We start from the raw sequence: 15,124 nt of genomic DNA, 5'->3' as shown, positions 1-15,124 counted from the left end.
GAAGCGGCTGATGGCTTCGGCAACTGCCCTTTCAATGCTCCGCAAGGATGCATGCTGAGTTTTGGGGGCCTGCTGCCAAATCAGTTTACAGGCTCTCACTTCCCATCCCATCGCTGTACCTTTCCAAGAGGGCATTGTCGCTCAGCCGCCTAAACACAGGCTCCAATGCCTCAGTTACGAAATCAGGCAGGCTGTCCTTGTGTGGTGGCGGCTTCTCATTTTTCGCAAGAGCTCTCTGAAATTTGCACCAGGATTCAGGGCCTTCAGGGCAAAGGTCATGCTTTGGTGCCTCGTCAGTTGAAGACATGTGGTTCAAAGTTACTAGAACAGCCTTTTGCATACCTGGAACATCGTTCCTGTGGCTTCTCGATGCGTAGCCATAGTATGAGGTAATCTTCTTTATTTTTTGTTGTGTAAGTCTGCCCTTTCCACCAAGTGAGCCACCTTGAGCTTTTTTTTTCTAAACAAGGGTACGTAAGGCAGCTCCCATACGCTTGTGTACATGATTTATGCAGTCCTTTTTGGCCACCTTTATGAAGCCGTACACCTCTTTTTTTGTGAGTGCATGGAATGTCCTGCTGTCGCCGTCCGACAGCATTGTCGTATAACGAAGCTTGTTCTTTTCAAGTGACCGCTCAAACAAGCGTAGTGCTGCCTCCACTTCCATCTGGCCAGCATTACAATCAACATTCTTCTGGCACAGAGGGGCATGCTGAATGAGCCAGGCAGAATGTCCTGCTTTTCCTTCCTTGGGTCCTGTGGTGCAAGCCAGGCAAAAGTTCGATAGCACGATATGGTCTATCACGAGGCCACTATACATCTCAACAATGCAGCCAACACATATATGCGAGCTATGTCCACGCGTAAGCCTGGTGCCGTCATAAATGACGTCGACGTTTCCGGGCGTGTTGCCGAACTACGCATAGAGCTCCTTGACGCGAGCAACGCTCGCCGCTTCGCATTCCGCAGCAGTCGCACAGCAGGCTTCTTTCATTATATTCATGTGGCTTTGGTAACTCTTGTGGTGAAGCCCTCGATGCGAAATATTCATCCCGGCGAAGAAGTCCGACAGAGCCGTTGCCCCCTTGCCGATACTGTTGATGGCCTTCACGGCACGCATATTAACTTCAAACGGCCTTCTACTGGCATCGGTCTCGTAGGCTATACGTGGGGACGAAAAACGCTCTTCGCGAAAGTGGCAACTGCCACACGTGACTATGAGCTTCGAACACAGCCCGTACTCTTTCTTGGCCTTTGAAATAGCGACGCTTCTTTCACCGCATTCTGGGCACGCGACAAGTCCAAATAACGAGCTTATCGCCGCCAGATCAACAATAACGGATTCTGTCCTATTTTCTTTGCCACCATCCTTCAGATCAATATCTAGTAACTCGAACTTACGTTCCGTCGCGCACTGCGATGCGAGTGATGCCTTCAAGCCCGCTGCATTTCTCGCGCACTCGGCAAACTCGTCCGCCGAATAAAACGCCATGTCAATGCGGTCTAGGATGCTGCTGGAAGTGCAAGATGACGATCCGACGACGACACAATCTGATGAGGTGCTGCTGCAAGGCACAGGAGAGTGCACCGCTTCGGACACAAGTGGCCGCGGCTGCGCCCCGTCGTCGGAATGTGCCGCTTCGGCAGCATAGGGCGAAATCGGCTGCACGTTGTCGGCTGCTTTCTTCTGGCGGGCGTTCCACGGGCGCCTCCGTTTCTTGCCGTATGCTTGGCGCGTCGTCTTCTTTAGATGAGCGCCTCCAATCATGCCGGCAAAAGACGGAAAGTCGGTGCGTCGGTCGCGTAGCACAAGCAGGCACGTGCGCGAACGTGAACCGGCGGCCGTCGAACAATATTAAAAAAAAGAATGGGCAACTTTGGCCGCATCAGCCAATGGGAAGCGAGGAACAGGGGGCTCCCTGGTGCGCGCGCGCTCCGGCCAATCAGCGGCCCGGAAGGTGGCTCCGGAAAAGGGGCGAGGGCAGCCATTCTGTTTAAGCGACGCCATTCTGAAGGGTGGCAAAATGCGCACAAAGGAATCGGCTTCAAAACAAGCCCAAGATGGCGGCGATCGGCCGACTGCCTCGTTGGCAGCGCGCGCGGGAAGTTTGAACGAATTTGACCTGCTGTGGGTTGTTTTGCGGCTCCCGTGGTGACTTCATATCAATTTTAATCCATTTACTGATCGAATTCAGCGTTCACAATTTGAGGACACGTGCTTATAGGTCTAAAAATTTCAAATATCGCATTTTCTCAAAATCGACTTTTTGGCCATTTTTCACCATTCTAAGACCCGCTTCCCCCCTTAACTAGCATGACTGGCGATGCCCATAGACTGCAGAAAGGTTCGATGACGTCTTTTGTGAGCATTTTTTCAGCTTCGTGCTCGATAACTTGTCGCTCAGCAATAGACACGTGATAGACGACGTCAGATGGGGCTAGCGTCTCCAGTGTTAATCCTATGGGTTACGAAGGATGTCTGACCCAAAGGGCGGTCATCAAAATCAAAGTTGTCACGGTAGGATTTCAGCAGGTGCCGGATATCAGCTGTCTGTGCTGGAAGAAGGTCAGGGGCGATCATCTTGTTGATGGTCATCCATTGCGCTCTGCGAGGAGGAGAATGAAGCAGAGGGCGAAGAAGATTCGGCAACAAATGGCGAAATCACAGCATCGCTAGAAGAGACTTTTGCCAAAATCATACCATCTGGGATAACTTGAGCGTACCAGCTGAAGTTTAGGATTGGAAGAGCTGCTGTATTTCCCGTGACTGTCAAAAGTGTGTGAGGCACGGCAGCATTTTTGGCCAGCAAAACGTCAGCAATAGGTGTCAACATATAGTCACCTTCGGGAACAGGAGGGACAGACCTCAGGTTTACATAGGTAACCGTTTGAGGTGCTATGCGAACGTGATCTACAGAACACAGACGTGGTTGAGCTCGTGTTGGGTCGTCATGGTAACACGGTAAATCAAGTTGAAGCATGCCAGTTCCACAATCAATAAGGGCAGAGTGAGTGGATAAAAAGCCCGTGCCAAGGATAAGTACATGGGAACATTTCTCGGGCACAACAAGTAGTACTGTTGCGGAGCGATCGGCAACACTTATAGGCAGGGAGCACATTCCAAGCAGGGAAAACGTTCCACCGTCGGTGACCTGAATGAGTGGAACTGTGGGTGGCGTTGGAACTTTCCTAAGGCGGCAACAAAGTTCTGAATTCATCACTGATATGTGAGCCCCTGTGCCCACAAGTGCAACAATAGGTGTGCCGTCTACTCCAACGTAAATAAGGTTGCGTCTAGTCAGCAGCATGGTCAATAGATTTGGCAGGCAAGTGGTCGATGCAGCATCTCCTCTGGGAGCTGCATCATTTAGTTTTCCCGCGGCAGGTGGTCAGTCGACGACGTTAGTCAGCGAAATTGGGGCGAGCGAGATGACGGGAGACGGGAGAGCGGTCAACTGGACTAGTGAGCATGTGGAGATGAAGAACGACGACGATATGACGGCATAGAAGGAGCGTCTTCACCGGTGGCCTGAGGTGATTCCCGGTAAGATGGAAAGTGTCCATGATCTGTCTCTGGGTGATGGGTGTACCCATAGGATGCCTGATGCCAATACCACCGGGCGTTACAATGGCACGCCACGTGTCTGATACAGGGGCAGTTGAAACAAATTGGACGATCGTCAGCAGTCTTCCACTCGGCTGGATTGCGAGGGCGCACCGGAAGGTTTTGGCTTTGGGCATATGAAACGGGGGGTCGATGACGGTCGATCGGCTGAGGGGGAACTGTAGTGCCCTCGGATGCCAGTCCAGCATAGGAAAGTTCTTGTCGCACAATGGCATGTACCAGTGGCACCATATGAGGGCTGGAGTCACAGGCATAGAAGCACGTGGACGCAGAGACAGAGCTTTAAGTTCACGTCTGATGATCTTGGTAACATGCTCTGCAGTTAACGGCATCTGTAGTGCAGGCCGATCTTCGCACCACCAGGTTGCTGCTGTGTTCGGAAGTCGAGTGAAATGGTGGGCGATACGTCGGCTTTGTGTGGCCTTAAAACACTGGCACTCCTTGATGATGGCATCCACCGTGTTGCAGTCCTTGCATATGAGAAGGTTGAGAGCATCATCTGCAATGCCTTTCAATATGTGTGCTACTTTCGCAGTTTTTTTCATGCCATTGTCTGCTTTTCGGCAAAGGGCGAGCATGTCCTGTATGTAAGTCACGTAGGAGTCTGATGACACTTGGGCACGAGATGCCACTCCTTCTTGGCCGCAGCCTTTCTACCCACAGACTTGCCGAAAAGGGTGTGCATCTTTTTCTTGCATGCATCCCAGCTTTCAATTTCTCCTTCATGGTTGTCGAACCACACCTTTGCTGTTCCTTTCAAGTAGAGCAGGATGTTGGCCAACATAAGAGTTTCATCCCAGCGGTAATTCCTACTTGTACGTTCGTATAACGGCAACCATTCTTCAATATCGACATCATCAGTCTCACATAACGTGCCAGGATCTTTTAGCTGTGGAAGAACAACAGTTGTTGTTGTGGTCGCCTCAGCGGGAGCGGGTCCCTGGTTTGCCATGATGGAAAAATCTAAACGTCGGCCACTGCGGAGCTCTGTTATGTCCTGTTGTACCCAGCACCTCCACCGAATGTCACAGGGGTGAGACTACGAATGAAATAAATATATTTACAAAATATACAGGGAGAGTCAGAGGCAGCTGCAGCCAAGATGGAGGAACAACAGCAACAACACGAGCGCGATCACATTCGTCCTCAGCGTCTATGCTCTCTCGTTGCCGATGTCGTGTAACAATACAATAAAAAAAAATGAAAGCAGATTCACGAAGTTAATGCTGATGATGGAGTGAAACTGCTTGGATGATTATAAAGTTCAGGTTTGCATTTTGCTTTCAACAGCACTGCTTTATGATCACAGAATGGAAGTGACAGTGGTGTTTCGATCATGTCCATTTGAAAGTTTGTAAACGCTAGGTTAGTGCACTTTCCTTGTATGGTGGACAAACTTACAAGCAGATCGGACAATCTTTTCTTGGTAGACAACATCGTGAGAGTGCCGGCTCACTTTGATATACTCCGTATTTTATACCTAGCATTAAAGTAGAATCTCGATGATACGAATTCGAAGGGAGCACGCAAAGTATTTGTATCATCCAGAATTCGTATGAACCAAAACAAGTTAAAGCTGATCATGAAGAGGGACAAGAACTTCATTGGGGTAAACTACTTCTTGCTGAAAAAATTCCATGATAATCTTTTGATTTTATATGCTTTCACCGCCTCTCAATAAAGTGCCGCAGTTTCCTCACTCATGCTAGTGGCGCAATAAGACGCGTTCGCACTTGGCATCAAAGGGAGCGAAAGAGGCAGAATTTAATGAAAATTCCCTCGCTTCGCCGCTTAAGCGGCCGAAAAAACGTGAAAGTCGACACGAAAAAAAAATCAGTCCGAGAAAATTCCCACTCGAGAATTCAAGAGAAAATGCCAGAGCAGCCGCGAAACCACGAAACCACGTCCGCACCCGTCGAGAATATTCTGCCCCTCATACACATGCTTTCGTCGCCATTTGAGAATTTATTCCAGAGCATTGAAATCCCTACCAAGTTATAGTTATACATGCAAAGCACTGAAAAGAAACAGTTTAAACATTTACAAACGTTGTTTTGGGAGATACGTCAAAAGAAACAACACGAGCATACGCACCGGCAATGGTGGTGACGAATTCAGCTGGCAATGCAATTGAGGCACACGTTACGGCATGCCGACTTACTTCTACTGCACCTCCTAATTCCAGTGCGATCATTATCCAAACAAGGCTCTCGATGAATGCATCTTTTTCAAGGTCATGAGCTTTGTGGTACTGCGCAGGTAATTCGTGATACGCGCCCAAGCGAGCCACCGCACCCGCTGACGCCTTGGCCGCCATCTTGAGTGTACGGCTGGTTGCTTACATCAGATGGTTCAAGCGCTAGTGCAGCCAGTGAAGCCAAAGCCATAGCAGTAAGGCGATCCGCTATAACGTGGAGGCGAAATCGGTCTCGGACCGATTTTTCGCGTCAGCCTCGCGGCATGGTCTTCCTCCGACCACTTTTCCGGCGATCAAGCTAGAGAAATTCTGGTGAGTTTTGCCGCATTAGTTCCCTACGAGGCCAAGTGTGAACGGGCCTTCCTCCCACAGACAAGCCGTGTTATGCCGCTCATGTGCAGCGGACAATTGTGCATTCGTATTATCCGCGGTAGCTGGAAAAACCGTTCGTATAAAACCGAATCACGGCATATTTTATATAATGTAGTCCATTCGAAACAACCTTAAAGTTCATATCACCACGAAATTCGCATCAACCGCAATGGTATCATCATAATTTTACTGTATGACGTCACTCCCTTGCCTATTTGGTCTATTTTTGAAAAAACATTTCTAGGTAGACAACATTATTGCTGCCAGCTCTCTTCGAAATACAGTCTATTTTATACCTAGCATTATGACGTCGCCCCTTAGCCTGTATAAGGTCTATGTTTGGACAAACTTTTCTTGGTAGACAATATCATGCGAGTGCCAGCTCTCTTCGATATACCAGTACTTTATACCAAGTGCAGTAATGCTACCATGGCCTTTTGATTTGGAGCAATTTTTGGAGCAGCAAAATTTTCTCTTTTCCAGCAGCTAACTTCTTGTCCTGGAGGAGAAGCAAGTTGCATTTACATTCAAGAACATGAATAATTATTTTGGGGCTCTTGTGAAGAGCTAGAAACACTTCGATTCATTTGCAAATCTCATGGAGCCAATCATCTTAGAAGCATTCCCTATTTCAGTTGATAATGCAAAAATAATGGCGTCATGCTGTTGAGCAATCTGGAAAAAATTGATCAGGGATTATTTTCATAAGAAATAAACAGAATACTGGTTGAATAAATTGTACTTCATGAACTAACATTCTAAATACTGTACTTACTCGAATGTAATGCGACCATGATTGTAGCGGGAGCGACGACTTTTCGGTGCCGGAAAAAAAAACACGAATGTAACGCGAGTAAAGCAGGGAGAAAAAAGTACCTTTATTTGCTGCACATGGTAATGGCAAAGCCATCCCAGTTTCTAAATATAAAGTGAGTTTTGTTCATTTGATCACTTCGCAATCTGCTAGTAGCTTCTGTCTTATCGATGTTGTTCGCCGGAGGAAAAATTAATTTCTTCGCATGAACTTTTGTGCCCATCCACGTGAAGCCTAAAAACTCTCTCGGGGGATTCCTATCTCTCAAGCTACATCTCAGGCTTTCTACTGAATCAGCTCAACGTTGACCTCCAATAGGAGACTTCGCTGCTCAATCATAAACTCCGCCACTTTTTTTTTTTTTTTTTTATTTCTGTGTGACGGCCACAACGAAGTTCACGGAAGCCTTTTTGGCCGGGCTCACTCTTGAAGAGTGATTCACGCTAGAGCCTCCACCCACAGATGATAGATTACGCCACCTCTAGCCGTCAAGCAGCGGCTGAGTTCCCAACTTCCTCAGCCATCACCATTGCACTTCTTTTAAAGCGGGCATCGTACTGAACTCGTCCCGCTGCCATTTGCTCGAGCTGAAGTCGCAGAAGCACAAAGGAAATCAACCGCCCACAAAACACGTCGCGAACAATAGGATTGGATTGGATTCAATGTTGCCAGCATGCATATGTTTCAAGCACAAGGTTGAAAGATCACTAGGTTTGTCGTAGCCGTTTTAAGGAACCAGAGGGGAAGCACTGCCAATGCACGGTTTGAGTAGCTTCGATAATAATGCGGACCCCCAAATCACTTCCGAGAGATTTTGAAAAAAATTGTACACATCTATGCGATTATCAACAAATATGGTAGACAAATGCTATGACGTACAATGCTAGAGACTGACACAGTCCCAACTGCATTTCCCTAAGATGACTTCAAGAATAAAAAAGGTTCTTTTTGTTCGCAACTGATTATACTGCTGGGCATAACATAAAGACATTTAGCTAGTCTCATAAAGCCAACCTCCTCCACCACTCATCTCTCTGCAATAAAACAACACGATTTAACAAACTTTGTTTTCCTTTTGCAGCGACGTTTTATGTGGCTAGGGCGTTCGGTTCATACTCCAGAAACCCTCTATAGTGTCCTCTAGAAAGCAGTGCGTAAAAAAAAAAGAAACCTCACATGATACCTTAAGCATACCCCTAAGATGACTCAAAGGCGAGAGCCATTTTGTTTTTATTGTGACAGCAATTATATTAACACTCAACATTCTCAACTGGCTTTTGCCATCACCAGGGGCGAAGGCAAATCTTTTTTTGGGGGAGGGGGGGGGGGGGGGGGGCAGGCAAATGGTCATATTGTGCTATATATGCCATAGAAAAAAAAACTTTGCCCCCCCCCCCCCCCCTCGGCTACGCCACTGGCCATTGCCATCATGTTTTGTGTAATGTCCCAATAGATAACATCCCCCCACGCATCGTGTGTTTTACATGCGGGTACAAGCGCGCGAGCAGGGGAGACGAATGCGGCTAAAGTAGAGATAAAAAGAGCCTACCTATTTTTTTTCCACGGAGGGTGGATGTAATACCATCCTTCGCGCATCAATCCTGCCATCGACTGTTAGTCAAGCAGAGAGGAATGCACTGCCCGTCTTCAAGAAGCAGGAAGAAAATAAGAATGCAGCAGGGTGTGTGTGTTATGAGCTTCGACTTTAAGGATGTGATAGCTGGCGCGTGCGCTATTTCGGCAGCCGTTAAAGGTAGAAGGCTACACGGCTGGTATACCCTTCTACCTTGTACCATGGACGCAAACAGACTGTGCGAAAAGAGCTTCACTTTTTATAGTGGCCATGCACTGACCCATGATCGCAAGCGGTCACACCATCGTCGTGCTATTTTGGAGATCCATTCCTAAACGCCGTTCATACTGTAGATAGAATCACGCTTACCTAAAGCAGCAGAGCGTGTACCCGTCAACACTGTTGTTGGCCACAGCTTGCAGCTCACGTTAGCTACATGCTTACAATGATGCTTACATTATAGCACAAGGGCCTAACACGCAGTATTAACATGTTGGTATCATTACGTCATCTCGCTCTACAAATTTTTGAAGAAAACGGCAGCTGGGGCGGCCAGGGGGCGCTCTAGACAAGCCTGATTCCATCTGTACGTGCATTGGAGTACAAGAGGTGCTTCGAGGGTCTCTTGTCATCAAAGTCGCTGTACGGATATCGAACACCGCATGTGCAGCAAGTTTTTGCGAGTGCGGTGAGTCCCTGGACTTTCAAAATAGCAATCCCGCCACTAGCACTCCTAGCAGATGAAGTCAAACCTTATTATTCCGACAACAATACAATTTGTTGGTATCCCATTCAAGAGCTTAAGTAAAACTAACAAATTGTATCTTTTGGACCCGATATTGCATAACTCGAAAGAATGCTGGCTAAAAAAAAAATAAAGACCACTTCAGTTGCCGAAGCAGTTTTTGTGCTGTCAATTATCTGATGCAAAAAAGAGGTTAGGAGCACAGAAAGTTTACAAGCAGTCACATTATGCCTCAAGATAGCGCATGCCAGCGACTGCGCCCTTCAAGCAGTGCGACCCCCCCCCCCCCCCGCAATGAAGCAATTAATGTGATGCCGTGATGTTCAACCCTGGAAAGTGAGAGTCAGACGTGTAACAAGGCTAGGGTAACAAGGCGTAGCGGTTTCACAGAGGGCCTTCCAACACCACAGCCGTCAGCGATAGCCTCACTAGCTGCTCCGACCAGGTGGCATGTTTTTATTGAGGAGATGATGTTTAAAAAAATGCGCACGAAAATTTTGAATTCGGACCTTAGCAACCTCGAATTCGAAAGAGCAGGGTCTTTTAGGGGCTTTTGCTGCAACAGCGATTACAAAGGCGGATGTGCTGATGGGAGGAATTACTAAAAAGCACTTCTAAATGAAGATCCTTGAAGCATATTAAAGAAAAAGTGTCAACGCGTTCCCTACATTCACATGTACTATGGACTTGAAGCATAAAAAATTACTTGCAGTGATGTTTGCGGCGCAAAAAGGAAAAAAGACGAAGACACAAAAGGAGCATATTATCGTCCTGTTTCCTTTTGCGCTACAAATATGAATGCAAGTAATAAAAACCAACTAGCCGGCATCACCACCTTGTCGAAAAAATAAATTGTGATGTCCAGAACTAGACATGACAAACATTCTGGTTAATTATGAAATGGAAGCGCACAACGTAGAAGCAGACGGAAAGACAGGGACAAGCGCTAACTACCAACTGAAAGTTTATTCGGAAAAAATATGAAATATATACTAAAAGATGATACAGTGTCAAGGCACATCCGATAACACCAAAGCATAGACCAAAAATGGCAACACCGATAGAATATCTTAGTGCGTCAGCCCTACCTTACCATCGCTTACTGTGCTTTACATTGATTAGTTAACTTCTACGGCATCTGCTAATGTTTAAAAATGTTATATTGGGCAAACTGGAAGATGCCTCAACGACAGGTTGCGTGAGCATGCGTGCAATGTTCGTAGCGGCAATGATGGTTATCTTGCCCAGCATGTCACTAGATGTGGCTGTGAAGTACAATTTGATAAGACAGTAGTTCTCCAAAAGCACAAAGATGAGCGCACAAGGCTTATAATTGAAGCAGCACACATAGCGGAACACGGGGCTTGCGTCAGCAAACCATCAATCGCTTTGTCCGATAAGGAGCTAGCGTTTTTAAACATTAGCAGATGCCGTAGAAGTTAACTAATCAATGTAAAGCACAGTAAGCGATGGTAAGGTAGGGCTGACGCACTAAGATATTCTATCGGTGTTGCCATTTTTGGTCTATGCTTTGGTGTTATCGTATGTGCCTTGACACTGTATCATCTTTTAGTATATATTTCATATTTTTTCCGAATAAACTTTCAGTTGGTAGTTAGCGCTTGTCCCTGTCTTTCCGTCTGCTTCTACGTTGTGCGCTTCCATTTCATAATTAGTCATGTATCACCAACTCGCCCAATCAACCATTTTGACAAACATTCTGGTGACATGTGTGCAGTTATTAGTGAAAGTTGCTTTAATTACGTGCCACACAACTCTTCAAACGAGCTATCAGCAGCGTTCCTCGAACGTGCGACATCCGCCGATGAATCACCGCTACTGTTTCACGCTGCTGCTTGGACTAGAGGTCATGAGCCCTTGCGGAGAGCGCGTTTCGTTGTAAAGCGGACTAGCACAACAGAAGTTGCGTAGGCACCAAACATAGGATTGTGGATTACTTTAGGACCCACGCGCGACCACTGTATCTTCAGCAGAAAATTTCTAGGTACGTGATTGTGACTTTGATGGCCCCGAGAACAAGGTGCACATGCTTTTACACCCCCGCATGGCTATTGCTGGTGACAACCGCTCCCGAATCCGACTTTGGCGCAGTTTGGCGCGATTTCCGTTGATATTATCAGGAAGGTGCAGTATATCTGAGTTAGCACACTTTGGCACAGTTGGTGCAGGAGCGGAATCACTGCAAGCATTGTGATACCACACCTTTGCCTGTTTATGCACTATTTATAAACTATATGCGAGCTATGAATGCTCTGTATTCGATCTGCACAACACCTGTGTTTCGACGCGCTGAAGACCTATAACGATGACAGATATGATGAAAGCTTAAGGAGCTTTGCTCCTAAAAAATCTGGGCTTTATGTGGTGCATAAGCTATCTCTCATGTGTATGGCCATATACACATTCTTAAGGTGCAATCTGCTAGAAATACTTTTTAGTAGGCTTGTGCGAATAGTGAATTTTAGGTTCGAAGCGAGTTTGAAGCAAATAGTAATTCTGATCAAATAATTTTGAATCGAATTTGAATGGTATGTAGACCTATTAAAAAAAAGAGAATATTTATCATGACCTAACTAACCAGCACAATATTTCTTCTGAATTGAAATAAAGGCTCTATGCAAATGCTTTTTTTTTTCTTTCAAAGGAAGCCCAAACAACCTCAAGCAGTAGTTTGGGTAGGATGCGAGTGATAACCTGCAAGATACTTAACGTTCTAAAATTTATTATACTTGGAGCATATAAACCATCTTAACAAGCTTAACAAAATGAATTGATTTGAGGGTAACATGTTCCTTTAAAGGGGCCCTGCAACACTTTTTCAAGTAGCCATGGAGCCAGTAAACATGCAAATTTACCGCCGCAAAGCTCCAAAAATTTCCCGCACTCAGCAATTGCATTCTCTTCTCGTGCCAACGAAATAGCTGGAAGCTAAGCAGGGAGGAATGGCACGGCGAAAGAAAATACGTCACATGCACCTCGTCACCTTGAGCGCCTCTTTTTTTCTTTTTCTTCGAATACGCGGCTTTTCAGTGCGATCACGAACGTACTTGTGAACAAGGGGCGGCCTCCCACGACGGCCCCGGTAACGACGAGCGCGCCATGCTCAATTCAGCCAATGGCTATGACTAGAGCCGTATATTCCTTCTTGGCTGTGACAAGTGATTTTCGAGCTTGTAGTGTCATTTGCCAAATGAGAGAAGAAAGCCATTTTTAGCTTTGAAAATTTATTGTGAATTACAGGCCGTGTGCTGTGCTATAATATTTGCCTCGCGTGTTTTCGGTAGCCTCGACTACTGATCGGCAGCATTTTCTGGCCAGGCTCAGTAAGTGTTGCAGTGACCCTTTAAATTTAAAAAGGGCTTCGCGGCAAAGCGAATTTTTCCTGGATAGGTGCTTTCACGGCTTAGCATACCTACATTGCAGTGAAACCACCTTTACAGGCAATTACCTGCGGATTAATATACATTTATTCATTCATGCGAATACTTTGAAAATATTCGATAATTTAAATTTGAATTGAAGCGAATTAGAATACTCAACTATTCGTTCGAATATTCGCACAAGCCTACTTTTTAGCCATTTCACTGGATTTTTTTTCCTGTCTGCCTCTCACTATATGCAAGGATTTTTTCACGTGTTGGTTCAGTGGACACTTTATCCTACTACAGTTGAACCCCGCTACAACGAAACTGACTGGGTGCGGAAAAAATTTTGTTGAAGCAAAAATTTCGTAGTAGCGAAATGAAAAAAATAGCGCTGATCTGAGCTAGCAAAACAAAGAAATGTTTAGTCTCGTAATTCAAAAAAATGTCCTCTCCTTACTATTGTTTCCCAGCAGCATCGCGACATGATTCTCACCCATGCATAGCGAGGCCATGGTGAAACAGTTGCATTAACACGTTAACACCAGCAGCTGTGCGCCGTCATAAGTATCCGACAACCACGAGATGGAGGCAGGGTATCGTAAAGCGGAGACATTTGCATTATTCTATGCCATTCTTATCACCCCTCACTCGCGACTAACTGATTTTGTTGATAATGCGGACGAACAGCCGCTCTGACAAGTTACCACACTGGCCAAGCACGAACATAATGATAAGCATCGGAATCGGAAAAGGCATTGAGCCGTGGTTGCACCCAGCAGCTGTGAGAAGGAAACCATGCACTGAGCGACTGAGCTTCAGCTTTGGATCGTCTGTGACTCAAAAGCAAGCCAGTGGCAAAACAAAAAGCAGGGCAGTCTCATTGCCGTCACTATTGAGCAATGGCAGCGCCCATGCTTGCTAAACAGCGGCGGTTTCTGATGGTACCAACACGTGTTTTAGACTTCATTGACGCATTTTCAGGCTCTGGAAATGCATCTAAATTTTGAAGATTGGGTTTACTGCATAACAATAAGTATCTGAGCCTGGAATCGCATCGTAAAATTTTGTTGGAGCGGGACAATTGAAGAAAAAGTGTTCGTTGTGGCGACAATATTTATGCATTGACTCCTATAGACTGCTGACGGGGAATCGTGAATTTTTGGTCGTAGCGGAAATTTCGTTGAAGCAGCATTCATTGTAGCGGAGTTCGACTGTATTGCATTGTAAAAAAAAGCAAGAAATTTTGCAGGCTGCAAACGATTAGAAACTTAAGAGAATGCTGGTGGGTTCAGAATGGTACTTAGGGACAAATTATTTGGCAATGCTGGCCTTCGATGCATGCATCAACACTGAGACAGCCAGTGGCACCTAAAACTCACATGCTGTAAAGTTTTTCAGACACAGTCCACGAGGTAAGTTGCAGTGTGAAAGAATGAACAGGAAAATATTGAAAGAATGAACAGGAAAAGAATGCTGAAAAATATTTGTCTGTTTGATTAGTACAACAATTTTACACCAGCAAAATGGCACCAACATTGTGCACAACCTGCTGTCTGAACTGAGTTTGCAATGAGTTTTCTGCAAACATTATTTTAATAGAGGCAGCAAGGACGCATAAATCACAAAACAAATACTATACTCGGAAGTGGTCGAGTTACATTAGGTGTGAAAAGTTGAAAAGGTCTTTAAAGCAAGAACACCAAACGACACATACAAAAAGAGGAAGCTTTGAGAAAATAAGCGTCTCCAAAGCCTTTAATAAAGTTAATGACAATAAATGATACATTAGTTATGACAGTCACCAACTTCTTTTTTTAGTTTTAAAAAGTGTATATTTACTACTTCTCACGCACACAAAAAGAAGGCCAACCTATTATTTAAGTACTACATTCTATTGCTTGTGCAGCTGGCCAAGATAAAAAAAATATTATGAGATTATAAATAGCTTGGATTTGCATGTTGCAGGCCTTGGAAATACAATGCAATAAACCCCATAAATATAAGTACCTAATTCTGCTTTATACTTCGTTGAATTTAAAATGTTACATAGAGGAAGCACAAAGGATCTATTTATAAAAAAAAAAAAAAACTACTACGTAACACTGAGCCATTTCTTTTTTTTTTCCCTCCCTCTTTTATATGCTCTGGCTTGCATGCATTGAAACAAAAATGAAGCATACTTGATCATGGTAGGCAGCTTTCCTGGATGGCATAGCAGTGGCTCTCTGCATTAGATTAAGAGCCCCTTCATGGTTTCTGCAAATCACATCGATAAAAAATTCAGATATAAGAAATGCTATGACATACTAGTAAGCTGTTCCACAAGATGTCCAATGAAAACCACTTTTCACCAAAAAACCATTGTCTTAATGACATCAAAACTTCTGTACTTTCAGATATTCTATATTAAGT

At 45.3% G+C, this 15,124-nt stretch overlaps 1 protein-coding gene across 1 annotated transcript in view; it reads right to left on the bottom strand.

Moving 5' to 3' along the window:
* Positions 1 to 15,124, bottom strand: part of fand (Pre-mRNA-splicing factor SYF1 fand) — a 106,789-nt gene that overhangs the window by 53,078 nt on the left and 38,587 nt on the right. Inside the window, exon 13 of the mRNA XM_075878532.1 lies at positions 14,893 to 14,968. Coding sequence (XP_075734647.1) covers positions 14,893 to 14,968 — 76 coding nt within the window. The remainder of the gene's footprint in view (positions 1 to 14,892; positions 14,969 to 15,124) is intronic.

This window comes from Rhipicephalus microplus, chromosome X (genome assembly GCF_043290135.1).
Source record: "Rhipicephalus microplus isolate Deutch F79 chromosome X, USDA_Rmic, whole genome shotgun sequence".
Classification (NCBI taxonomy): domain Eukaryota; kingdom Metazoa; phylum Arthropoda; class Arachnida; order Ixodida; family Ixodidae; genus Rhipicephalus; species Rhipicephalus microplus.
This window is presented reverse-complemented; position numbering and strand designations above follow the sequence as displayed.